The 27,249-nt window shown below is 35.8% G+C and overlaps 1 protein-coding gene across 4 annotated transcripts in view; it reads left to right on the forward strand.

Annotated features, from left to right (window-relative positions):
- The window catches only part of FNIP1 (folliculin interacting protein 1), a 155,238-nt gene that overhangs the window by 81,044 nt on the left and 46,945 nt on the right, over window positions 1-27,249 (forward strand). For 2 of the 4 annotated variants that reach the window (XM_058717084.1, XM_058716994.1), the window contains exons 3-7: window positions 11,514-11,614; window positions 11,869-11,943; window positions 18,133-18,224; window positions 23,782-23,865; window positions 25,022-25,093. In XM_058717084.1, coding sequence (XP_058573067.1) covers window positions 11,541-11,614; window positions 11,869-11,943; window positions 18,133-18,224; window positions 23,782-23,865; window positions 25,022-25,093 — 397 coding nt within the window. In that variant the 5' untranslated portion in view covers window positions 11,514-11,540. Of the gene's footprint in view, window positions 1-6,886; window positions 7,022-11,513; window positions 11,615-11,868; window positions 11,944-18,132; window positions 18,225-23,781; window positions 23,866-25,021; window positions 25,094-27,249 lie in introns of all 4 variants that reach the window. The other 2 variants (XM_058716846.1, XM_058716925.1) reach the window with 2 other exon arrangements.

Genomic DNA, 27,249 nt, shown 5'->3' on the forward strand with positions numbered 1-27,249 from the left:
CAGGTTTGTGCACTGCCTTGGCTGGCTCTGTCCAAAGGTCTGTTGGAGGAGGCAAGTCTGCAGGAGAAAACAGGGGCAGGCTTCTTAGTATTAGCCAGGTCTGGACAGGTCTGTTGTGGGATGGAACCTGGAATGAGGCATAGTTGGAGGGGGCTTGTATGGAAGAGAATACAGGAGTATGGTACTCTGTTAACAAGTTAGTTGGAGCTTGTTGGGGCTGAGGTTTCTCCCCCCAAGTGTCCATGTGTCTAGTCTGGGGGTGGGAGGGGTGGAGGAGGGAAATGGTGCCTTCCAACTCCTTTCTTCCTGGAAAAGTCTTCCAAGGATCCCTGTCCCTCCAACACACGCTCTGAGATTAGAAAACACCTCTCTCTCCCATATACTTGAGGCATTTTTCAGACTGCTGCTTCTGTGCCGTATCTCCACAGGGCTGTTGTTGGTGCTCTTTATGCATGGGGACTCAGTTTCCTCTGCCCTCTCTGCTCTCCTAGAGCTGAGCCTGCTGATTTTAAAGCTCCAGGTGTTAAACCCCACTGATGGTAAGAACTTGTGAGATTAAGTGCCACTGGTTTTCAAAAGCCAAATGTTATGGAGACTGGTCTTCCCTATATGGGATCCCTATGCTTAGGGTGCTTGGCCTGAAGGTCTGTTTCTTATCCCTCTCTGAGCCTGTGATGTTGGTGTCCTTCCCTTATGCAGACAGTCCCATGGTCCATTTAACTCCTGATCACTTCCCTCCCTTCCTTCCTTCCTTCCTTCCTTCCTTCCTTCCTTCCTTCCTTCCTTCCTTCCTTCCTTCCTTCCTTCCGTGTGGCCTTATCTCTACATTTAGCTGTGGAGAGTCTGTTCTGCCAGTCTTGGGTCATTTTCTTGGTTATTTACACTGATATGGGTGTTAGTTAGTTGTGTTCGTGGGATGACATGTGGTTAGGATCTTCCAACTCCACCATCTTCCCTGGAAGTCTTATCTATTCTTGTTTTAATCCAGCAGTTCCACCAGCAATATCCTTCCTTAACAGATGAATGGTTAAATAAGCTATAATATATTTACACACTGGAATACTATTCAGCTGTATGAAAAAAAGAAGGAGGAGGATTTCTAACAATAAATGGAAAGATTCTCTAGGCTTTTAGAGGAAAATAAAGCAAGGACAGAACTGAATTACTTACCTTTTCTGTAATAGAGAAAGAAAAGTAATACTGTGTTTTTATTTGCAAAAAGAAATTTTAGAAGGATAATAATAAACCAGTAAAGTGACTTATTGGGAATCTGTGGAGTGGGAAATAGGGTACTACAAGAAGGGTTTCTAGATTTCCGTGTGTATACTTACTTATTTTGTTTTTGCTTTTGAGTCATATGAATGGATTACTTATGTACAACTTAAAATTATTAAAAGTCGACTGAACAAGAAAAAAATTGAAAATTTATGTGAAAGACTTGTAAACTGAAAATACCATGTAAGTGTTGGTTACCTATTTGAATTTCAGTTGTGATATAGAATCTGGAACATAAAATATGGTTATGTGTCAAGGTTAAAATTTTTAATCCCCCATGTCTTTCTACCTTCCATCCATTTACCCTTTCTGAACAATTTAGTCCTAAAGCCATTAGGTAGGGCTGAACACTGATGTCAGTTGGTCGAGACATGGTGGTCCAGAGCAGAGTATTAGAACCCAAGTAAGTTAAGGAGGACATCTCCATAGCTGCTGCCTGATACAGAGTGTCAGTGCCCAAGTGGGATGTTGAGGGCACCCATCTTGGCTGGCTGAGCCTGAGGAAAAGAAAATGTCCATGCAGGTGAGGGAGTGAGAAATGAAAGACTGTTTTCATATAAGGTAGTTGATAAAATAAACACATTTGAAGGCTAATGAAAGGCATGTTGTTCTGATTGTTAGAAAAGGGAGTTATAAATGAGAAAACTAGAAGAACCTTGTAGTCTTGGAGTGGAATTGGATTTATTGGTGCAAATTTATGTTTTAATATATATGTACACGCATGTATATATTCAAATGCAATAAATGTAAATGTAAACTTGTTTATGGATATGTTAGATACATATGTGTACTCCTCAGCCCTGTCAGAGCAGTGAGAGCAGAAGCACAATGAGACCCCAACATGTGGGCTCATACCTAGTATCTAGACCTTAATGTCTTAATTCCCTTCTCCATTAGAATGAACCAGGGCTCTTTAGGGAAATGACTGGTCCTTAGACTGGAGCAGGGAAAGAAAAAGAAAAGCCTGGAACTTGTGCCAAAAGCTTAAACAATGATGGGAACATGTCAAAGGGACATAGAAACCAGCATGAAGGGCCTGTCACTGGCTAAATAGGGAAAACTCTAGCATAAAAACAAATAATGATAGTAGCAGATTACAACCCATTGGATAAAATAGAAAACCATGAGTTTATACTGATATAAATAAGTTGAAAGTTTGATGAGAAACAGCATTTTTATGGCATAAAAATAAAATAGCATACGAATTTCATTCCCCCCCCACCCCTTATCAAAATATTATTAATTACAAAGGAGAAAAAAGCTTGTTTACAGTGAGGTTGCTTGGTAGGTGCCGCCTTAATCAAGTGATCATCAGTATTAAGAATATTATCATTAATGGGCACTGAAATCATATGCCACATGAAAAGTGGCTGTATTATGATTATGTAAGGGAATGTCCTTGTTTGTAGAAAATACACATTGAAGTATTGATGCTTTAGTTCATAGCATCTCAGGTAGCTTACTCCCATTTGGTTCAGGAAAAATAATTCTTTGAACTAAGTTTGCAACTTGTTTGTGATTATGTGAAAATGTTAAAAAAAAAAGTTAATAAAAATTATAATCCATTTATAAGAAGCCAGGTTTTTTTTCAGTGGTGTTTATAACTTATTTTTTATGCATAAGTAGAGCATGATTTTTTGTGGGTTAAAAATAAAGTATGGCATCATTCTTTTTGGAATGAAAGTGAGATAAGAAAACTGAATCCTTTTGCTCTGTGGTTGTGCTCATAGAAGGCCTATGTCTGTCTACCTGAGGGTTGCAGACTGTGCCCTCTCCCCTCATTAGACCATCTTCCCATGAAGTTGTTGCTATGTGGATTCAGAAAAGCCATGACTTCAGAATGGGAGGGAGAAAAGACTCTGGACAGCTGAGGAGTTGGTAGGAGAGAGGGGTGTGTGTGTGGGGGGGGGGGGTGGGTGTGTGGGGGAGTGTGTGTGTGCGTGTGCATGTAGTAAGAAATTTTATGTATACTTTTATGCTTCAGTCCTGAAAGTGATGGATGTTTGTCCCTTTCCTCCCTATAGCAGATTGCTTCATGATTCAGAGATTGGATATACTAAGGTCCCTCAGCCTGGAATATCTTTCTAGCCCTCCCACTCTTCCTCTTTCACCTTAACTCCTGTGCTTTTTTGTAGTCCTGGGTTAAATGTCATTTTTTGGTTTCCCTAGACTAGGTTAAGTCCTCTCTTGGACAGTTCACTTAAGTATCATTGATCCTTAACCTCTATTTTAATGTGGGGATAATTATAATAATTCCTAGAGTTGTTGTGAGGAATAAAAGAATAATTGTATGTAAAATTGAATAGTGCCTAGGCACATAGTAAGTACAATGAGTTAGCTATTGCTAACATAAAAGAACATATTTGAAATATTATATTTCATTATACATAGTTGTCTAATTATTTGTTAAATGCCTCTTTCTCTCATTAGATTGTTAGTTCCATGAGGAAAAGGACTGTTTCACTCAACTGTTTCTTAGTTTTTGGTATACATTGTATTCAAATTGAGTTTTATTGACAAATAATTGACATATATCATTCCATAAGGTTAAGATATACAGCCTGATGGTTTGCTTTACATATACCATGAAATTGTTACCAGCATAGATTCAGCTAACATTTATCTTCTCATATAGACAGAATAAAAAGAAAAGAAAGAAAAAAAAGGAAGAAAAAATTCTATTTATGCTGAGAACTATTAGAATTTACTCTTTAAAAAAATTGTTTTCAATTTTTTTTTTTTTTTGAGAGAGAGAGAGAGAGAGAGAGAGAGAGAGCTAGTGGGGAAGGGGCAGACAGAGAGAGGGAGACACAGAATCTGAAGCAGGCTCCAGACTCTGAGCTATCAGCACAGAGCCTGATGCGGGGCTCGAACTCACAACTAGTGAGATCATGACCTGAGTCGAAGTTGGACACTCAACCAACTGAGCCAACCAGGTGCCCCTAGAATTTACTCTGTTAACAACTTTCCTATAATATTATGAAGCAGTGTTATCTATTATTGTGTTGTGCATTATTACATCCCTAGTACTTATTATCTTATTACTGGAAATTGGTACCTTTTGACCACCTTCCTCTAAATCTGCCTCCCCATACCCTCTACTTCTGGTGACTACAAGTCTGAACAGTATTTGCTTTTCTTTGTCTGACATTTCACTTAGCCTAATGCTTTCAGGGTCCATCTATGTTGTCACAAATCGTAGGATTTCCTAATTTTTTGTGGCTGAATAATATAGTTTGTGTACCTATAGTACACAATATAGTGTGTACATGTGTACATTACAAATGTACATTACACATGTACATTACATGTGTACAAAATAATATAGTTTGTGTACAACAAAGAAGTTGTGTTACAACTTCTTTATCGATTCATCTGTCAATAGAAACTTAGGTTCTTTCCATGTCTTAACTATTGTAAATAATGCTGCTATGAACACGGGTGCAGATATATTTTTGAGTTAGTTTTCATTTCATTTGGATATGTATTCCCAGAAGTGGAATTGTTGGATTGTAATATAGTTCTATTTTTAATATTTTGAGGACCCTCCATGCTGTTTTTCAAAGTGGCTGCACCAATTTGTAGTCTTAGCAAGAGTATACAAAGGTTCCCTTTTCTCCAGATCCATGCTAGTGTTTGTTATCTCTCGACTAATTGATGATGACCATTCTAATAGACATGAGGTGATACCTTATTGTGGTTTTAATTTATATTTCCCTAATCACTAGTAATATTGAGTATCTTTCATGTAAAACCACCTGGTTTTGCCTTTAAGCATATTATGTAGTTACTAGTTCTTACAACTTTGGTGAAGTTACTTAAACTCTCTGGGCTTCATGTTTCTTATGCATTAAACTGGGCTATAATATCTACCACCCTGAGTATTAAAGAAAATAGTTTTAAAGACCTAGCATTTCGATGGTGATCATTAAATAGAAGGTTGTTAAGATGTGGCCAAGAATATCAGTACCAAAAATATCAATATTTTAGTAAGTGTTTAAATGAAATAATATACATGGAAATATCTACTGAAGTTCCTGACTCCAAAGTAGGTATTCAGTTATTTTAGCTTCTTACTTCAACTTTTTTCTAATATCATTTACAGCTACAAACCAGTAAGCACATGCTAGTTCTAGATGCTGTATAGAGCACTTTATGTATTTTATATATAAGTACATATGGAGACACACACACACACACACCTTAAGTGTCACAAATACCCTACCCATTAGATAGGGTTTTTCTTTCCCTTAAATAGATAAATTTAGCGAGGTCGGGTAACTAGCTGAGCCAGGATTTAAATTCACATCTTTTTAGTTTTAAAGCCCTTATTCATTTTAGTTTATCATGCTGTCTCTCTACATTTTTGGTTAGAGGTGATTTTGGAATTACCAGGTGTTCTCTTTTACAATGCCCTTGGTGGTGATGGCATCTATAAAACAGTTGATCTTCAAAAACTGTGGTTTCAGTCAGATTACTTCCTCTGAAAACCTACGTGAGGTCTGTTACATGGAAGAATGTACATACTGGTAACTGTGATAAAGCACCAAAATATTTTTAGGAGTATCAAAGTCCTTGGTAGATTGCACCTTTGGTAGTTGTGAGCAGTGAAAGCTCTAGAATCTGGGAGTGGGAGAAAAGCAAGAGAATGAAGAAAAAGGAATAGAAATACATTATGCTTTCATACTATGCCACTGTACAACCTTCTTGTCCTAAACTTAGCTGTTATTAAAAGTTTAACTGTTCAGAGAGGGAAGCAAACCAAGAGACTTAAATATAGAGAACAAACTGAGGGTTGCTGGAGGGGAGTTGGGTGGGGGGGCATTGGTTAAATGGGTGATGGGCATTAAGGAGGGCCCTTGTTGGGATGAGCACTGGGTGTTACATGTAGGTGATGAATTGCTAAATTCTATTCCTGAAATCATTATTATACTATGTGTAAACTATCATGGATTTAAATTTTTTAAAAGGCAAAAAACAAAACAAAACATTTAACTGTTCAACACATGAATACATTCTCATTTCAAAATAATAAACATGTATGTTTAATATATGTAAACACATACACATACATTTAGTAAAATATAAAAGCTTTGTATTTCTCGTCTTATCCCTACATATCTGCATAGAAATTTTCTTCCTTAAAAATATGTTATTTATGTTAACTTGTAATGGGTATATTGTATATTTAAGTGAATTAATATTTTAAAATTTCTCAGCTTTAATGTCTTATATGGGAAAATATTGATGGATCTAACTCACAGAAACAAAAGGCCTAAAGGGAGTTTGAGATCAAATACCTTGAAAACTGCTGCTATCTCTTAAGTCACTTGTAAAGAATATTGTTTTAGACCATAATAATATAGAAAAACTCCCTTGATTTAACAATGTTTATGAGAAAAGCACAACACAAACTCCACAAATATTATTACAATTATGAGACAAAGAATAGAGAACAGTACTGGAGAAAATGTAGTAAAATCAATATATTAAGGCTATATTTTGAATTATTTCATACTTGTTTTTTCTAAAGGCTTTTATACTGTAAATTAAACTTGTATATGGTGAAAAATTTGTTAAAACATGAATGGGAATAATATCTCTATTTCAGAAACTCTGTAGTGATGCTCAAGTAAAAGTCTTTGGGAAATGCTGCCAGTTGAAACCTGGAGGAGACAGTTCTTCCTCACTGGATAGTTCTGTGACTTCATCTTCTGATGTAAAGGACCAATGTCCTAAGTACCAAGTAAGATCATTGATGTCATTTATTTATTCATTAATTTACAAATATTTTTGAGTGTCCGTGATGTGTTATGCACCATCCTAGGGATTGCCGTACAATAGGAACTAGTCCTTACCCTCCTGGAGCTTACATTGTAGCTGTGGAGACAGATAATTAAAGAAGTATGTTTATGCATTTTGATAAATCTTAGGAAAAGTACAGAAAACTATGGTCATAGGTAGCCAGGAGTATTTTCTCCCTTTTATTTACCAGTCAGATTTTTTGGGTTATGAGAATAATTTATTTTAGATATCTTTAATTTATTGAAATAATGAAGATTAATATAATATAATACAATTTGGCTGTAGAATGAAATTAAGTATGATTGGAACTATACACATGCAGAAATGGACATTTTTGTTTTTCAAAAGTAATGTGATTCTTCTTTTAAAATACAAACTTAAACAAAATAGTATCTAATAGTAACTTCTCTTTAAATTTGTTATATTTCACATAAGATAAGTGTTTGGTTTCATACCAAGTAAATGTCATCTATGTGAATTTATTCATGTCATCCAAGCTTGCATGAATGCATCACAAGTATTTTATATTTAGCGGTACCAAAATGGAATCCTGGGCTTTTAAATTATTTGTAATTAGGTAGTCGTGTTTGGAAGGAAAGTGACCCTTATATGATGTCAATATGACAGTATCTATGAAAGAGCTCTGAAGTTATTAAAATCCAGATATTAAGAGGTAGTACATAATTTCCCCTGTCCACCTTTATTCCTCCAGCTTAAGCATGATACATTAATAAGTTCCTAATTGTGCTATATGCTATGTGATATCATCATACTTATACCAGTTTGGATGTTTACTACTTTGATGAATTGTGTAAGCTTGCCTTTCTTCCTAATATTTTGGAGTTGAAAATTAGCACATGGATACAGATTATAGGAACCCTGAAGCATTGAGTGATTGGACTCTTATATTGCATCAATATCTCTAGAGATTTTCTTTAAAAAATTTTATTTTTAAAGTTTATTTATTTATTTTGAGAAGGACAGAGACAGTGTGATTGGGGGAGGGGCAGAGAGAGGGAGAGAGAGAATCCTAAGCAGGCTCTGTGCTACTAGTGCAGAGCCTGATGTGGGACTTGAATTCACGAAACTGTGAGATCATGACCTGAGCCGAAACCAAGAGTTGGATGCTTAACTGACTGAGCCACCTAGGTGTCCCAAGATTTTCTTTTTTAAGGTACAGATTCCTAGGCTTTGTGCCCAGATATTCTGATAGTAGGCTGACTATGGTCCTGGAACTCTTTTTTTTTTAGTAAGAGACATTGAATTATTGTAGCATATAGTTCACTACCCTTGATAAAATGTGATTTCAGGTAACTAGAACATTATCTTTGATTAACACAGATTATTACAGATTAATAACTTCCAACAATGAGTATGTTCAAAAAATTGCCTTTTTAATAAGGGCATTATAAAAAAAGTATTAAAGTAATAGCACTTTAAAATTATAACCTTTATTATAGATTATGTCATATATAAATATGCCAGTGACATTTATGCTGAGTATTTGATATGTATTAGAGCAGGCAAAGAGAACCTTTACTAGCAAACTATATGGTCTGATAAAATTTAAACACCAATTTATTTTTACTGCGTTTTGGTTTCTGAGGTTTCTTTTCTAGTTTAGTATTAAAATCTGTAACTGCTTTGATACTTAAATTCATAATAATTTTAGTCAAAATAAGAATGGAGTTAGCCACGTTATAGTGAAAATGAGCTTGTAAGAGAAGGCTCTCACTTCTGTCATTAACCAGAAGCAGTGTAGTTTGCCAAGTAGGGTTGGCATTAATTTTTTTTTTTTAGATACGGGTGGAACAGTAGCTGGGGAGGGGAAGTAGGAGGGAGAGAGAGAATCTTAAGCAGCGTGGAGCCCAACGTGGGGCTCCATCTCACGACTGTGAGATTATGACCTGAGCAGAAATTAGGAGTCAGAGGCTACGGACTGAGCCACGCAGGCACCTCTTGCATTGATCTTTTTTTTTTAGGAGAAAAAAAAAAGACCCTCCCATTTGATCATTAAAAAATTATTTGTCTCTGTTTCTAAAATGTTACTTTTAGTACCCAAACCTTTGTGTTTTGAAATAAAAGTTTTTTCTTAACCAAATCCCTAGATGAGTTCTTTTATTAAATAGGTATATCAAAAGTGTTTTTTTCTTTAAACATTAGCTTTTTGTCTTTATTAAAACAAAATTAAGGCTAACACCTAAGAGAGAAAAAATATGTAAGTGAATATATATTTAAAACTAATATGAAATAATTATGATGAAATGGCATCTATTTGAATTATGATGAAATAGACATCTATTTGAAGATGTCTGTTTTAAGAAAGGTTGACAAATGTAAATACATAGATTTCTTTAATCCAAAATGGGCAGTACATAAGCAAAAGAGTAGAAGAATCACATAAAAATAAAAATAGTGTACAGATATATTTCGTATCCTCCACGTGTAAAATGAGGGTCCTTGTTACTTTATTGTTAATATCAGAAGAGTCTTTTAAGTATTTTCTTAAAACTCCTAATTCTTGATTTTTTATGATAGAATGGTTTAATGAAATTTGTGAATAATTATTATCTTAGATAGTTACTTAGGTCCTCTTTCTTATCAGTTTTATTATATAACTACAAGTTAGGAATTACATTTTTCCTAGGGATTATTTTCTTCACTGGATGACAGGTCTGAAGGTAGGCCATCTAGGTATGATATTTAGGGTTCAAGATGGCTTTAGAGATCATGGTATCCTTATCTTTCTCCTTACCCAGAGTTAATGTGTTAAATTGTTAAATTGTTGCTCTGTGTTCCTAATATGGTATCTCCATTTCCAGTGACTTTCATTTATATCTCATGCATATAAATGTATAAATTGTGAAAGCTCCAACTCCAGCCATTAGTTTAACCCTCGAAATGTAGAAACCAACTCTAAATTTGTCTTTTTTTTAATTTAAAAAAATCTTTTATTTATTTTTGAGAGAGAGAAAGAGAGAGTGAGTGTAAGTGGGGAAGGAACAGAGAGAGAGAGGGAGACAAAGAATATGAAACAGGCTCTAGATTCCAAGCTGTCAGCACAGAGCCTGACGTAGGGCTTGAACCCATGAACCGAGAGATCATAACCTGAGCTGAAGTTGGATGCCCAACTAACTGAGCCACCTAGGCGCCCCTAAATTTGTCTTTAAGGGAGGATGTGAAATGCAGTTGTTTTTTCTTTTTTTTCAGTTGGGCACATTGCTGCCCTGAAACACATTAGACTTCAAAAAATAAGGAATAAGATATTTCAGGGGGTAATTAGTGATATTTACCACAGTATCTAATTAGTGATGAAATGGATGATAATTAAAGACAGAATGATGGAAAGGAATAACTTTTAATTGGAGTTCTTTGAGATGAGATATTCTCATGTTTTAAATAAGTCCTTTTAAAAAAATACAAAGTAGAGGTAAATTACCGTGTTTGTGAATATCTCTTTTGTACAGCAGGAGTGGTGAAAACTGTTCTGCATGTTCAGTGAATTCTGTTTCTTATTGTCTGTCCTGGAGAAACATTGCATATGCACAAGATGTGGTTAAGAGTGTTCATTTAAGGGGCACCTGGGTGGCTCACTTGAGTTGGCTAAGTGTCTGACTCTTGATCTCAGCTCAGGTCACGATCTCATGGTTTGTGGGATCAAGCTCCATGTCAGTCTCTGTGCTGACCGTGTGGAGCCTGCTTGGGATTCTCTGTCTCTCCCTCTCTGCCCCTCCCCCTGCCTGCCTCCCTCCCTCTCCCTCTCCCTCTCCCTCTCCCTCTCCCTCTCCCTCTCCCTCTCCCTCTCCCTCTCCCTCTCTCTCTCTCTCTCTCTGTCTCTTTCTCAAAAATAACTAAACTTAAAAAAAAAAAAAAAGAATGTTCATTTAAGCAATATTGTAATAGCAAAAACCTGGAAGTAACCTAAAGAGCCCATCAGTAAGGGGAACTGTGGTATTTTCATACAGTAGAATACTATGCAGCTGTTCAAAAGGAATCTTTGTATAACCGTATGGTTAGATGTGTAAGACATTGTGAAATGGAGAAAATCAAGCTGTAGAACAGTGTATACAGTGTAGAATCACTTAAAAAAATCATCATGTAGCGGTGCCTGGATGGCTCAGTCGGTTAAGCATCCAGCTTCAGCTCAGGTCATGATCTCTGGGTTTGTGAGTTCGAGCCCTGCGTCGGGCTCTGTGCTGACAGCTCAGAGCCTGGAGCCTGCTTCGGATTCTGTGTCTCCCCATCTCTCGGCCCTTCCCATGCTCATGCTCTGCCTCGCTCTGCCTCTCAATAATAAATAAACGTTAAAAAAAAAAAAAAACCCATTATGTAGAATAACTATAGCAAAGCAATTGTCAATAAAATTCAATATTGGAAATAGTCATAAGGTTTGACATTCTGCAATTTGATTAATGTTATGGTTATTTTTTTAGGGTTCCCGGTGCTCTTCTGATGCCAATATGCTTGGAGAGATGATGTTTGGCTCGGTAGCAATGAGCTACAAAGGATCTACCTTAAAAATTCATCAGATCCGGTGAGGGCTTTTCTGATTTTTCATTATCCATGTTAGAATATGTAATTTTTAAACATGAGAGAATTTCATATAGTCTTCATGCAGATTGAGCATGTCAGATACTCAGTTTATGATATTTTGTGGGGTTCATGCTACTTCATGACTGTTGTAACTATATAGTGAAATGTCTGTCACTTACATATTTTGATTTATAATAAATTGAGAAGTTCCTTGTCTTAGTTTTGATCTCTTTCTTTCTTTCTTTTTCTTCATAGTTCCCCTCCACAGCTTATGCTTAGCAAAGTTTTTACTGCACGGACTGGCAGCAGTATCTGTGGAAGTCTCAATACGTAAGTGATTATGAATGCAGGGAGAATTAATTATTTAGGATGTGCAAAGTAGGGAAACTAACAGAGTATTCTCGGGGTTGCAGCTTAAATTGAGATTTTCTTCTACTCCTTAAGTTTGAAAGTTCACAGAAGCCAGCCTTTTTTCTTCCAGCTTTATTGAGATATAATTGACATGTAACACTATATAAATTTAATGTGTACAGCACATTGGTTTGATACTTTCATATATTGGAAAATGATTACCACCATAGCATTAGCTAACTAATACTTCCATGCTGTCACAATTACTATTTCTTTTTTGTGGTAAGAACAGCTATGATTTAACCTCTTAGCAATTTTCAAGTATAACAGATACAGTATTATTAGCTATAATCAGCATGCTGTCCATTAGATCCCAGAACTTAACTGATCTTATAACTGAAGTTTGTAACTTTTGACTATTATCTCCTCGTTTCCTCCACTCTCAGCCCCTGATAACCACCACTCTTCTTTGTTTTTCTGTGTCCAATTTTTTTATATTCCACATAGAAGTGATATCATATGGTGTTTGTCTTTCTCTGTCTGACTTATTTCACTTCTCATAATGCCCTTAAGATTCATTTATGTTGTTGCAAATGGCAGGATTTTCTTCTTTCTCGTGGCTGAATAATATTCCATTTTTTGTGTGAGTGCGTGCATGCATGCGTGTGTGTTGTGTATGTGTATGACATCCATTCATCTGTTGTCTCCATTTATTGACTGTTGTCACTAATGGCACATTGAACACCTGAGTGCAGATATGTCTGTGAGATCTTCATTTCAGTTCCTTTGAATATATACCAAGGAAGTGGGATTGCTGGATCATACGGTAGTTCTATTTTTAATTTTTTGAAGAATCTTCATACTGTTTTCAAGTGGCTATATCAATTTATGTTCCCACCAAAAGTGCATAAGGGTTTCCTTTTCTCCATACCCTGGCCACCACTTGATTATCTCTTGTCTTTTTGATGTTAGCTATTGTAATATGTATGAGGTGATACCTTGTTGTGGTTTGATTTGCCTTTGCTTGATGATTAGTGATGTTGAGCACCTTTTCATATACCTCTTGGCTATTTGTCAGATGCCTTCTTTGGAAAACTGTCTAGTCAGTTCTTCTGAATATTCAGAGGAAGTTACTACTTTTTTAGTCAGGTTGTTTATTTTTTGCTCTTGATTTGTATGAGCTCTTTATATATTTTGGATATTAACCTTTTAACAGATACATGATTTGCAAATATTTTTACCATTCCATAGATTGCCTTTTCATTTTGTCAATTGATTATTTGCTGTGCAGAAGCTTTTTAGTTTCATGTAGTCACATTTACTTATTGTTGCTTTTGTTGCTTGTGCTTTTCTTTTTATGCCATGTCCAGGAAATTGCTGCTACAATCAATGTCAAGGGAGCTTTTTCCCTATGCTTTCTTTTAGGAGATTTGCAGTTTGGAAGTCTTATGTTTATGTCTTTAATCAATTTTGAGTTCATTTTTGTGAATGGTGTAAGATAGGGTTCTAATTTCATTCATCTGCATGTAGTTACCCAGTTTCCCATAATCATTTACTGAAGGTACTCTCCTTCCTTTGTTAAATGTTCTTTATATGCGTGTTTTTTTTTTCTGGGCTTTTGATTTTGTTCCATTGTTTTCTGTGTCTGTTTTTCTGCCAGTACTATACTGTTTTGATTACTTTAGCTTTGTAGTATAGTTTGAAATCAGGAAATATGATGCCTCTGGCTTTGTTCTTTTTCTCAGGATCTCTTTGGCTTTTCAGGGTCTTTTGTACATACAAATTTTAGGATTGTTTTCTTATTTCTATGAAAAATGCCATTGGAATTTTGATAAGACTTGCATTGAATCTATAGATGATTGTGGGTAATATGCACATTTTAATAATATTTGTTCTTCCAACCTACTTTTTTGACTTTTTTTCTTTTCGTGGAAAGATGTTGTGTTTTGTCAAATGCTTTTTCTGCATCTAGTGAGATGATCATACGATTTTTATGTTTCATTCTTTTAATGTGGTAATTCTCCTTTATTGCCTGGCATTTATTGAAGCATCCTTGCATCCCAGGGATAAATCCCACTTGATCATATTGAATGATCCTTTTAATGTTCTGTTGAATTTGGTTTCCTAATATTTTGTTGAGAATTTTTACATCTATAATCATCAGGAAAAGTGATCTGTAATTTTCTTATAATGTCCTGGCCTTGGTGTCAGGATCATGCTGTTCTTGTAAGATGAGCCAGGGAATACTCCTTCTTTGATTTCTGGAAGAGTTTGAAAAGAATTGACATCAATTCTTTAAATGTTTGGTAGAATTTACCAAGGAAACCATCTGGCCCTTGGCATTTCTCTGTTAGGAGGTTTTTGATCAATGACTGATTCTACTTTCTTGTTACTGGTCTTTTGAGATTTTTTATTTCTTCATGATTTAGTCTTGGTAGGTTGTATATTCAGTCTTGGGATTTATCCATTTTTTATAGGTTACGCATTTTGTTAGCATGTAATTGTTGATAAGTAGTTTCATGATCCCTTTTTATTTGGTATCAGTGTAATGTCTCTTTCATATCTGGTTTCATTTATTTGAGTCCTCTCTCTCTCTGTCTCTCTCTCTCTCTGTCTCTCTCTCTCTCTTTTTTGAGTTAGTTTGGCTAAAGGTTTGTTGATTTTGTCTCTTTAGAAAACTAGCCCTTAGTTAAACTGATCTTTAAATTTATTTTTCTTTGTTCTCTTTCGTATATTTCCCGTTTGATCTTTATTTCCTTCCTAACTTTGGGCTTTTTTTCTGGGTTTTTGAGGTGTAAATCAAGGTTATTTGAGATATTTCTAGCTTCTTACTGTAAGCATGTATCACTATAACTGCCCTCTTTTAAGTGCTTTTGCAGCACTTCTAACAAGTTTTGATATGCTGTGCTTCCATTTTTATTTGTTTCAGAGTATTTTTTTAATTTACTTTTTGATTTCTTCTTTGACCCATTAGTTGTTCAGGAGCATGTTTTTTAATCTCCCCATATTCTGAATTTTTCAGCTTTCCCTGTGGATAAACTGTTTTATCTGTATCTATATTTATATATCTGTTTGGTTCCATTTAGCCTAAGGTATGGTTCACGTCCAAAATTTCTTTGTTGATTTTCTGTCTGGATGAACTATTTGTTGTTGAAAGTAGTCCTTTACTAATTATTGCATCATTGTCTCTTCCGATCTGTTAGTATTTGGCAAATGAATCTGCTTAGGTTCTCTGGTGTTGAGTGCATGATTGTTATATGTTGTGTCTTCTTGATGAATTGCTCCTTTTATCATTATATGACCATTTTTGTCTCCTGTTACTCTTTTTAGCTTAAAGTCTTCTTTCTGATATAAGTATAGCTATTCCTGCTCTTTTCTGATTTCCATTTACCTGGAGTATCTTATTCTATCCTTTCATATTGAGCCTATATCATCCTTAAAACTGAAGTGAGTCTCTGGCTTGTTTTTCATTCATTGAGCCACTCTGTATGGAGTCCAGATTACTTCTCATTTTAGTTTAGTTGAAGAATAGGAAATGTACTTTCTCTTTTCTCTGATTTGCTTCTAGAAGCTATATCTGGAAGTAAAATGTTGACTGCATTTCCATGTTAGGATGAGATACTGATTTTCCGTTCTGTAGTGCCATGCTGAGTTAGTACCTGTATGTTGTGGTCTTTAGTTTTCAGGTCCCCTGTAGAATTAACTCTGCAATCAGGAGTGGCCTAGGTAAGCCGTGGTGGGGTACAAGGATACTACAAGTTGTTAATGCCAGGATTAGGGTAGTGAACCTGATATGTCATATGCAAATACCTTCTCTCATTCTTTTGGTTGCCTTTTAGTTTTGCTGCTTGTTTCCGTCACTGTGCAGAAGCTTTGTATCTCGATGAGGTCCCAGTAGTTCATTTTTGCTTTTATTCCCTTTGCTTCTGGAGACATGTCAGGGAAGAAGTTGCTGCAGCTGAAGTCAAAGAGGTTGCTGCCTTTTTTCTCCTCTAGGATTTTGATGGTTTCCTGTCTCACATTTAGGATTTTCATCTAATTTGAATTTATTTTTGTGTATAGTGTAAGAAAGTGGTCCAGTTTCATTCTTCTGTATGTCCCTGTCCAGTTTTACCAATACCATTTGCTGAAGAGACTGTCTTTTTTCCATTAGATCTCTTTCCTGCCTTGTGGAAGATTAGTTGGCCGTGTATTTGTGGGTCTTTTTCTGGGTTCTGTATTCTGTTCCATTGATGTGAAAAGATGCTCAACATCACTCATCATTAGGGAAATACAAATCAAAACCATAATGAGATACCATCTCACACCTGTCAGAATGGCTAAAATTAATTCAGGAAACAACAGATGTTGTCAAGGATGCAGAGAAAGGGGAACCCTTTTGTACTGTTGGTAGGAATGCAAACTGGTGCAGCCACTGTGGAAAACAGTATGGAGGTTCCTCAAAAAATTAAAAATAGACCTATCCTACGACCCAGCAATTGTACTGCTAGCAATCTATGCAAAGGATACAAAAGTGCTGATTTGAAGGGACATAGGCACCCCAATGTTTATAGCAGCACTATCAACAGTAGCTAAATCACGGAAGAAGCCCAAATGTCCATCAACTGACGGATGGATAATGAAGATGTGGTGTGTGTGTGTGCGTGCGCGCGCACACACACACACACACACACACACACACACACACACACAGGAATATTACTCAGCATTGAGAAAGAATGGAATCTTGCCATTTGCAACAATGTGGATGGAACTAGAGGGTATTATGCTAAGTGAAATAAGAGAAGGGCAGATATTATGATTTCACTCATATGTGGAATTTGAGAAACATGACAGATGAACATAGGGGAAGGGAAGGAAAAATAAGATAAAAACAGAGGGAAGCAAGCCATAAGAGACTCTTAAATACAGAGAACAAACTTAGGGTTGCTGGAGGGGAGGTGGGTGAATGGGGGCATGAGCTAAAAGGGTGATGGGCATTAAGGAGGGCACTTTTTGGGAAGAGCACTGGGTGTCATATGTAAGAGATGAATCACTAGGTTCTTTTACTCCTGAAGCCAAGACTACACTGTATGTTAACTAACTTGGATTAAAAAAAAATGGAATAGTAAAGCTGAAACAGAGGCACATATGATATCAGATTCTTGGACTACCTGCCAGACCTAGTAAATGAAGAACTGGGGCTAGGATGAGATGTTAGTGGACCACAGTGATGGATTCTGCAGGGACCGTATCAGAACTCTGGCTAGCAAGGGTCTGAGGGATACCCAAAGTCAGAAGCAACAGGAGGTAGTAAGGAGTTTACTCAAAACTAGAAAAATTCTCAAAAGATTCCATTAATTGTAAATGTTCCTAAAGACTTTTCAGGTGTTTTATTATCTAAGGTTGTAATACCTGTAGCTCTTTATTAGCTTTTCTTTTAGGAAGGAAGGAAAAGGAAAGATGTATTTCACTGTATTTTGGATGCTTAAAAAATACTGATGATAAAAGTGCTAATTTTTAAGAATTAAACACTAAAGTAGAAATTAGAGATCCTGTATTGGAATCACTGATTTTAGCTGTAGTCTTCTCACTTTATTCATGTTTTCTAATTTTTTATTGATGGTTCTTAGGACAGATACTTTGTACTAAAAGCATAAAGTAATTTTATTTCTATTATTCTGAGTAATTTATGGACAGGAGTAATACAGTTCATTTATAATGTGTGAACTGAAGATATTTTTTGTATATTTGGTGGATTCTTTTTCCTTTTTTGTCTTTTTTTTCTGCCAGAAGTTTCAAAACTAATGTCAGGTCCAAGATATGAGGGGAAACTTTACAATTTAAATTTGGGTCAGTAATCTTTTTCTGTAAAGGCCTTAATAGTAAATAATTTTAGCTTTGTAGGCCAGACAGTATGTCTGGTTTCTTAGCTCTACCATTGTAACATTAAAGCAGCCATACACAGTACATATATGAATGGGCATGGCTGTGTTCCAGTAAAACTTTATTTACAAAAACAGGCAGCAGGCTGGATTTAGCCCTCAGTGTATAGTTTGCCAACCCCTGATCTAAATGATTAGGTACTTTATAGTCCTATTACGAATACTTAAAACTTAAAAAACTGTTAGATGCTTTAAATTTCATTGTATAAAATGAATTTGCAGTTTATTGTTTCTCTTCCCTTAGGCTGCAAGACAGTCTTGAATTCATCAATCAAGACAACAGTACATTGAAGGCTGATAGTAACACAGTTATTAATGGACTACTTGGAAATATAGGTAAATTATTTCTTTGGTTTTATAAGTTTTAAATAAGGTTAACACTATAACAGGGATTTGCACTTACTTCTTAATAATGTAGATCTTTTATAAGACCACAGAGTTTGACATACTAGAAGTGGAAAAGGCATTTAAATTGCAAATATGTATAACATTTGTATTATTTGAAAACATAATTTTTATATATTTGAATATTTATTTTGTATATGAAAAAAGAAAACTTAAAGATATATCTGATTATCTGATTTGTTTTTTGTTTTTAACTTTGATGCATCTTTGAAAGGCACTGTTACTGATATAAAAAGTCTTTACCAGCTTTTTTGAATATTTCAGCTGAGGAAGACTATTATTATACTTTGTCCCTTGTCTCTTCCATAACCATAGAAGTAATTTTAAAATGGTGCTCATTTTGTGACCTGAATTCACATAAATGGGCAGATATTCAAATGTCATGTTCCTTAAAAGATTTATTAAAGTAACAGCTTATTTAATAATTCAGATAGTTGATTGTTATTGTTATTTAATTTCAACAGACTGTTCCTAAAAGTTCTTGCCATTTGTTTTACCCTAGAAAGCTCATCTGAGTTGCTGCTGACCATATTTCTGGTGCATAAAATATTATAGTATCCCAGAATGTGGACAGCATTTAGACTAGGAGAAATATTTCTCTTACTCTCTATTTAGTGAGAATTTTTATTTGGAATTAATTTTAATAAATATTAGTTATATATATATATAAGTAGAAAAGGTTTTCTTCCAACTTGAACCGTATTGTATTCTATTATTTTTCATAATTCCTGTTTATTCAAATGAGCAACCATTTATTTAGTACATAGTATGGGCTAGTTACAGTGACAGGCATGTACTTTAGAAAGTTTGCATATTTTTTAGAAAAATAGAGTAGTTCTGCTTTTTCTTAACTCACTTGATTATTTTATTGGTTTTAAGAAAGTAAAAATGTGACAGGGAAATAAATGAATCTTTTTTCCTTATAATTTGACACTTTTCAAAGCTTAAGATGTTAATTAAAAGCTGTTTATTTTAATAATACAAATCTATTATCACTTATAAATGGTAAATTACCTTATAGATGCTAGATATACTCATCTTCTCTGTTTTAATGTAGGATAGGAAATTAATCCATTTAACAAAGTATAGACTTTAAATAATGAGTGACTTTAACTTGCACATTTATAATTGTGAATTAAGGATATTTGAGGACCATCTCTTATTTTCTTTACATTTTTAGTTAATCAACAAATACTTATCAAGCACCTATTACCTGCTAAGGACTCTGCTAGGCCCTAAGGATACAGTGGTAAACCAGACACAATTCCTGCCTCAGCGTATTTGGTAATTATAGTTAGTGGGAATCACACAAATAATACAACAATTACAGTATACTACAGTTAATTTTTGGACATGTTAAAGAGCACATGTGGTAGAAATGAGGAGAAGTACCTAATTCAGTCCTAGAGAGTCCCAGAAGACTTCCTTGGAGAAGTGAGACTTAACCTTGAAGGATTAGCCTTATGTTTAGATAGAAATGTTCTAGGAAAAAGCATAATAGTATTTGCAAAGGCCTAGGAGCAAGAGATAATGGCATGAAGAAAGAATGTGTATAAACCAGTGTTGATGGAGCCAAGAATAGGAGTAAAGGAGGTTAAATCAAGAAGTAGGAGGTAGATCACAGAAGGCACTGTGGGACTTACTGAGCAATTTGGATATAGGCTGTAAGCAGTTGGGTAGCAGTGGGGGTATGTATGTTAGTTTGGGTGCTCCGCCTGTTTTTTTTTTTTTTTTTTTTAATTTTTTTTCAACGTTTTTAATTTATTTTTGGACAGAGAGAGACAGAGCATGAACGGGGGAGGGGCAGATAGAGAGGGAGACACAGAATCGGAAACAGGCTCCAGGCTCCAAGCCATCAGCCCAGAGCCTGACGCGGGGCTCGAACTCACGGACCGCGAGATCGTGACCTGGCTGAAGTCGGACGCTTAACCGACTGCGCCACCCAGGCGCCCCATCCGCCTGTTTTTTAACAGGTGCCAAGACATGATTAAACATGCAAGGATATTATTAGGGGAAATGACTATGTGAGAGAAAAAGAGGAAGGAACTGGGAAAGGTTGAGAAAGCCCTCAGATTGTGATACAAATGTTGACCCCAAATGAAAGAGAATAGAAGATTAAATGGAAGTGTCCTATCCTACCATGCAATCCAAGGAAGGTTTGGTAAGGCCATTGACAAGTCTGAGTCAAAGTTTGGTGTCAAAAGTGACCCACGTATTGCCAAAATGTGCCTGTCTTACTACTCCTCCTGTGTTCAGTTACTGACTAGGAGAAGCCTATGGGATATGTGGCCTTGCTCAAACATCACAATAGATTTCAGAATGCAGTAGCTTGAGGTACTTAGTCAATTATAGTCCTTATAGCTGGAGGTCTTTGCAATGTATTCTCAAGGCCACCACAGAGGAGTTGTCAGGATATAGAAATATGATTGGATTAGATTTATATCTGTAAGAGTATTGATTGCAGTGGGAAAGGATTCAAGTGAACCAATGGGATTGAAGAAAAGATCTATATAAGAAGGCTGCTTATGATAATCCAAGTGACAGAGAAGGAGACCTAGAGTAAGATTGTGCCAGTGAGGTAGAGTGTTTTTGAGGGGTTCATGATGGGAAATAGAGTGGATAGGACTTGACTTGGTAATTAGATGGAGTGGGGGAGGAAAAAGGAGGAAGCAAGGGTGGCACTTTGCTATCTGGTTGTATAAATGCTTGGGTATTAGTGCCATTTATTGGGACAATCAGAAATTAAGAATTGGTGATTTTAGGTTTAGGTATATTGGAATGGAGGTATTGGTTGAGTGTTCAAGTAAAGATATCCATTATGGTTAGTTAGTTAGTAGACGTGGTAGATGCTGTAACATAAAAATCCATGGATGTATAATAACTTTAAAGCAATAGGGGTTTTTTTTCAGCCATGTGGAGTTTGAAAGGGTGTTCATCATTGATTAACACTTTTTCTCCAAGCAATGTTTTAGAGTTCCTTCCTTCTTAGAATTCTACCTTCTTCATTGTGTGGTTTCCAAGGTTGTGCTCAGCTGCACTAAGCCAGTGGAAAGGAATTGAGAATGGAAAAGGCACTCGATTTCATAATTAACCTCAGCCTAAACGTGACATACATCAGTTTTGTTGACATTCCATTAGTAGTAACTAATCACATGGCCTCACATACGTATAAGGAGATTTGAGAAATATGATCCCTAGCTGGGCAGCTGCTTCCCACAAACTACTTGATACAGTAGAAGGGAGAACACAGTTCTTTGTTAGACAGTTAGCTGTGTCTGCCATGAATTATGAATCATTAGCATGTAAATGGTAAGTAAAAGCATGAGAATGAATGAGATGACCTAGGAACTGTTAAAGAATGAGAAAGCAAGATTGTTGAAGAAGAAACCCTGGGAAATGCTGGGTTAAAGACAGAGTAGGTGAAGAGAAACACATAAAGAAGATTAAGAAAAAAACTTAGTATGTTATCATTGGGAACTGTGAGGGGAAAGTTCAAAGTGTAATTTAACATCACATATGCTATAAGGTAATATAAGATAGTATGGACTGCATTAATCAATAAGAAGGCTTTTAGTGGCCTACTTGAGCAGTTTCAGTGGGGAGAATAGAAGCCAGAGTTGAGGAGAGACTCAGAGGTTAGACTTTTTTCCAAGATTTAATCAGTGACTCTTTTTGGTCTCAAGACCCCTTTACACACTTAGAAATTATTGAGGACCACAGAGAGTTTTTGTTTTTGTGGGTTACGTTTGTTGATATATACTGTATTAAAAATTGAAACAAGATTTTTAAACATTTATTAATTTATTAAAAAATACTAACATCCTTTTTCATGTTAATGTAAATATGTTGTGAAATGATTGTTTTCCGAGTAAAATTAATGAAGAACAGTGGCATTGTTTTACATTTTTGCAAATCTCTTTAATTTCTGGCTTAATAGAATATTGCCTGTATTCTCCTGCCTGCTTCAACGTTCATTCTCTTGTAATATGTTGTTTTAGTTGAAGTGCATTAAGAAAATCTAGTTTTACACAGACTCCCTGAAAGGTTGCAAGGACCCAAGGAGTCCTTAGGCCACATTTTAAGAACTATTGAACTATTATATAGGATTAGATATATGGAGAGAATAATTTTGTCTGTGTTTAAATATTGATGGAATAGATTATAAGGAGGGTAAGGTTAGAGATAGAAGTGGTACTTACTCGGTAAAGCAAGGTTTTTGAAGGTACTATCTGACATAGAAGAATTTGCTTTGGAAGGGAGGGAGGAGCTTCCCAGGATTTTTCACTGAATAAGTTCCTAGCACACAGTAAGACTTGAATAATGTTTCCTGTTGTTACTGCTCTGGCATCAAGGAGGCAGGTGGGTCAGTGTTTGATTAAGTTTGGAGATAGGGGGGTAGGAAAGGAAGAGTTCCTGTCTGGTGAAATCTGTGTGTGTGCGCACATACGCATCTGCATCTGCATACTTGTGAGAGACAAAGTCGCATATCCTGAGAGTAAGGAAGGAGGTGCTAGGTAAAGAAGGAGTTTAAAGACATTAGATAAGTTTTGAAGTGACTAGAGAAGGATTGCCTTCACGCGCACTATAATTTTAGAAATTTTGTTATAGAAAAATATCTATTAGCAAATTTGAAAAATACATTTGTTTCTTTTTAGAACAGAAAGCCCCCTATTCTTTCCTAGGTAAACCTCCTAGGTGACTCTTTAGGCCATCTTGATTAAGCATAACAGGTGACTCAGCTGCTTGCTTCCCGGCTATAATGTTGCCCCTTTGGGGTCTTTAGACACTGTTATCTTCATTTGGTCCAGTGTGTGGCAGCCATGCTTTGTGGACAGCTGGGAGTCTGGCCCTAATGGGTGCGTTGGTGTTCCTCCTTCCATTGTGGCTGACCCTTGGGTTAGGAACTTTGGTTTCTTCCAAAGTTAGTTACTTTGTAGCTTTACTAGGTTAGGGAAAAACAAGTTTCATACCTGTTTTGCCAGTAAATCTCTTTTCTGCTTTGTTGTATGTTGTGTTCTCTTTCTTCAGCCAAGCACTTAGGTGGTTTTCTCCTTATGACAGTGGCAGGAGAATGCTGTAGTCTTAAAACTGACTTTTTAAAAGATAAATTTATTTGGCAAATATCACATTTTATAGATAACGTTACTGTGCTTTTTTGAATCTTTAAAAACATTGTTTTAGGTTAGAAAAGATTGAACATTTAAAAAACTTTACCTTGTATAGTGGAAGGTTATTTTTATTATTATATATACAGATTTATTAGTAAATAGGCATGAAATTGTTACGTTTGACATCAGCTGTGACCAGAAGAAAACCATCCTGTTTCGAAGAAGGGAACCCTGTTTGAATTATTCTTACTTAGTTTAAAAGTTTCCATCCATATCTCTTGCTGTGCGTTTGTGCTGCCTAAGCTCACCCTTTATTCCTGACGCTTTATGGCTTCTCTAACAGCCTTCTTTCATATGTATTTTACGTTTTTGCCATGTAGGTCTTTCACAGTTCTGCAGCCCCAGGCGGGCATTCTCTGAACAGGGTCCGCTCCGCCTGATCAGGAGCGCCTCTTTCTTTGCAGGTTTGCGATGTGCTGTGTGGGTAGACTAGTTGGTGTGCCCCAGTGGCTAGAATCTGTAGTTTAGCTGTGGAAACAAGAGAGTAGATAAATGCATTTGGGGAGGGTGTAGTTAAGAAAACATTTCTGAGCTGAGAACTTAATTCCTTTTCACTGAATATGTTCTTAAAAGTTTCCAGAAACTTTCAGCTATCAGTGGAATTGACATTTTCATGAAACTCTAGTTTGTTATTTCATATCTCATTATGTAATAAAGATTTTAACTTTAGAATCCTAAACCAAATTTTACTATGAACATTATTTCTTATAATAACAGCTAGAATTTCTAATTTGACACTCTCTTGTTTCCATGGTTGAGTAGCTTTTGTACTCATAGTTCACCAATTGCAGAAAATATCCTATCTTATTATTTTAAAATTTCTGATCTACATTATTTCATAAGAATGATTTTTCTTGGAGCTAAGATTTAGATGAACAAGCACCATTATATTGATGTGTAAAAGGTGTATGTGAGTGTATTTGTTTATATCATTACATTGATGATTATAGTGTATGTTCATGCCTCTGTATTCAGGGAGTTGTATCTGACTTCTTGTTTTAATTGATATTTATATTGCTTATAAATATGAGGCAGGAACAGTACAAATTTATTACAGAAAATTTGTAAAATAGGCAAAAAAATATATATTAGCCATTGTGTCAGCTAGAATTAATCTTTACAAAAAACAAAATTGGGATCATACTATTCCAATTGTTTTCTTAAAATTTTTATTATGAAGAAATTTTAAACATACATTAATATAGGCAGAATAGTAAAGCAAACCATTGTATACCCATCACTTACTGCCAGGACCATCATTCTTATTGTTTAGTAGCATGCTTTTTGGTCATTTAATAGTGTATTGTGAATATCTTCCTTTTAGTCTTCCTTTACTTCTTTAGATATTGTATCATTTTCATATTATATTTCAAATCTTCACATAGATCTCAAAGCTTGTTCAACTGAGTACTAGCTCTTGGTGTTGGGTTTGTGCCATGCTATTGAAAAATATAAAGGAATGCAATAAGATAAGCATGATTTCATTTGCTATATACAAGGAACGGCATCACCCTGAATAGCAGTATGTGTTATAACTGACAGTTTTGTCTTAATTCACAGTTCACAGCAATCCAATGGACATGCCTGGAAGAGAGCTGAATGAAGACAGAGACAGTGGCATAGCACGCTCTGGTAATGTCATGTTTATGTATCAGTCTAGTTTTTTTTGAGATCACTATTAGTCAGCATTGATTTTTATTTTTGCCTTTATCATCCAATTTAATGCACATAGTTTGTTAGTGTTGAGATTAACCTTATAAGAGAATTGTGGCAACAGAGAGAAATATTTTTATTTTGTTTTATTTTATTTTGTTTTGTTTTGTTTTATTATTTATTTATTTTTAGAGAGAAAGAGTGCGCCAGCTGGGGAGAGGGGCAGAGGGAGGGAGAATGCCAAGCAGGCTCCACACTCAGCATGGAGCCTGATGTGGGGCTCAGTCCCACAGCCCTGGGTTCATGACCTGAGCTGAAATCAAGAGTTGGGTGATCAACTAACTGAGCCACCCAGATGCCCTGAGAAATACTTTAAAGTTAGAATTTTCATGTTTACTGTGACATGTACCTGGTGGAGTACCACCTGAATGAATGCACATTGGTTTAGGCTTAGCCAGTACACGAAAAAAATATTAATCAAGAGACTCCTTAAATAGCCTAGTAGAAAAAATACATTTGCTCATATCTGCTTGCTGTTAACTAGTGTTTTAAGTTTCAGACTGTCTCTTGCCCAGAAAAGCTTAGGCATTTTGAACAATACTATACATACTGTTTTCAAATTCAGACTGTCTCTTGCCCAGAAAAGCTTAGGCATTTTGAACAATACTATACATACTGTTTTCAAATATGGACTGACAAACTTCTGTCTGACAAACTTTTATTGCAATATGGTAGAGATGAAAAAAAAAAGAAAGCTCACATTCTACCTTTGAGGATCACAGAATCTACTGAGAAAGGAGTCAGGAAAATTGTCCTACATTGTGTGATATGTTCTGTGATAGACCTGAGCAAAGAGGTTTGGAGACTGGGAACGTAACCTAGCCTGGGCCAGCAGCAGGGGTCCAGTAATGCTTTGCAGAGAGATAATACTTGAGTTGTATCTTGAGAAGTGGGAGTTACCCAGCCTAAGGCATGATTTAAGTAAGGGCTTTCCAGGTAAAAGGAAAAGTGTTTGTCAGGGCCCAGAGTTAGAATAAATGAAAGGAGTATCTTAGGCTTGCATTATTGTAAGGTATGAGAAACTTTATTCACTGTAGTCTGTCCCTATGAGCTGTCACATTATACGGTTTTGCTGTCTAAATTGTTTATAATTCAGTTTTGAGTATAGATGGGAAGTCCAAACTTACCAATACTATAATCCCTAGGTATGAATTAGAATAACATGGTTTCCAAAAAAAAAATAAAGTTCACACAACTGAACTCTACTCTGAGACTCTTATGAAGCCTAGAGAAAGGCTTATTTATGCAACTATATTTGAAAAACACAACAAAATGAAAAACTCAATACCTCATTCTGATAGACAGCTAGAGTTGAGGACCGCTTCTCTAATATGAAAAATCTTCATCTTTAAATAATCTCACCTTTCCTTTCTTTTTCTTTCTTTCTTTCTTTCTTTCTTTCTTTCTTTCTTTCTTTCTTTCTTTCTTTCTTTCTTTCTTTCTTTTTGACAGAAAGTAGGATTTCTTGGTGGGCATGAATAGGAAGGGGGCAGTGCCAAGTTTTTCTTGAGTGCAGACCCTACCATTTGTCCAAGGGGCTATGATTAGGGATATATTTGATCCCATAGCCATCTGGGATGAGCCACTTTTCAGCCAGCTATCATGCCTTCAAATTCACCTGCATTAAACTTAGTAAAGTCCAACTTCTTGGAAATGCGGATCTTCTGGTGGCCAGAGAACTTGAACTTGGCCGCTTGTAGGACCTCATTCACATGCTCCTTGTTCTGCAGCTTGGTACGATGGACATGATGGCTTGGCCAGTGTGGACCCTGTCCATTCTGCCCAGGGGCTTTCGAAAGGCACTCCATATACCTGTCTGGAGCTTAGATTGTAGCTAGCATGATCACCCTTCTTTTCTAATTGAGTTTTTTATTTTTGTTCTTGGGAACTAATCTAGAGTATATTTTCTTTTAATACTCATTGCTTCTGTGTAATCTCGAGATTTTAGTTTTCTCTACTGTGGCAGGAATTTGGTTCTTATTTTATCCAGGTTTCAGAGGTGATAAATTAATTTCTACACTTCATTTTCTTTAGTTTAAATTGAAGGACCAGGCTGGATTGATCTGTAAGACTTG

The sequence above is a fragment of the Neofelis nebulosa genome, chromosome 1 (genome assembly GCF_028018385.1).
Source record: "Neofelis nebulosa isolate mNeoNeb1 chromosome 1, mNeoNeb1.pri, whole genome shotgun sequence".
Classification (NCBI taxonomy): domain Eukaryota; kingdom Metazoa; phylum Chordata; class Mammalia; order Carnivora; family Felidae; genus Neofelis; species Neofelis nebulosa.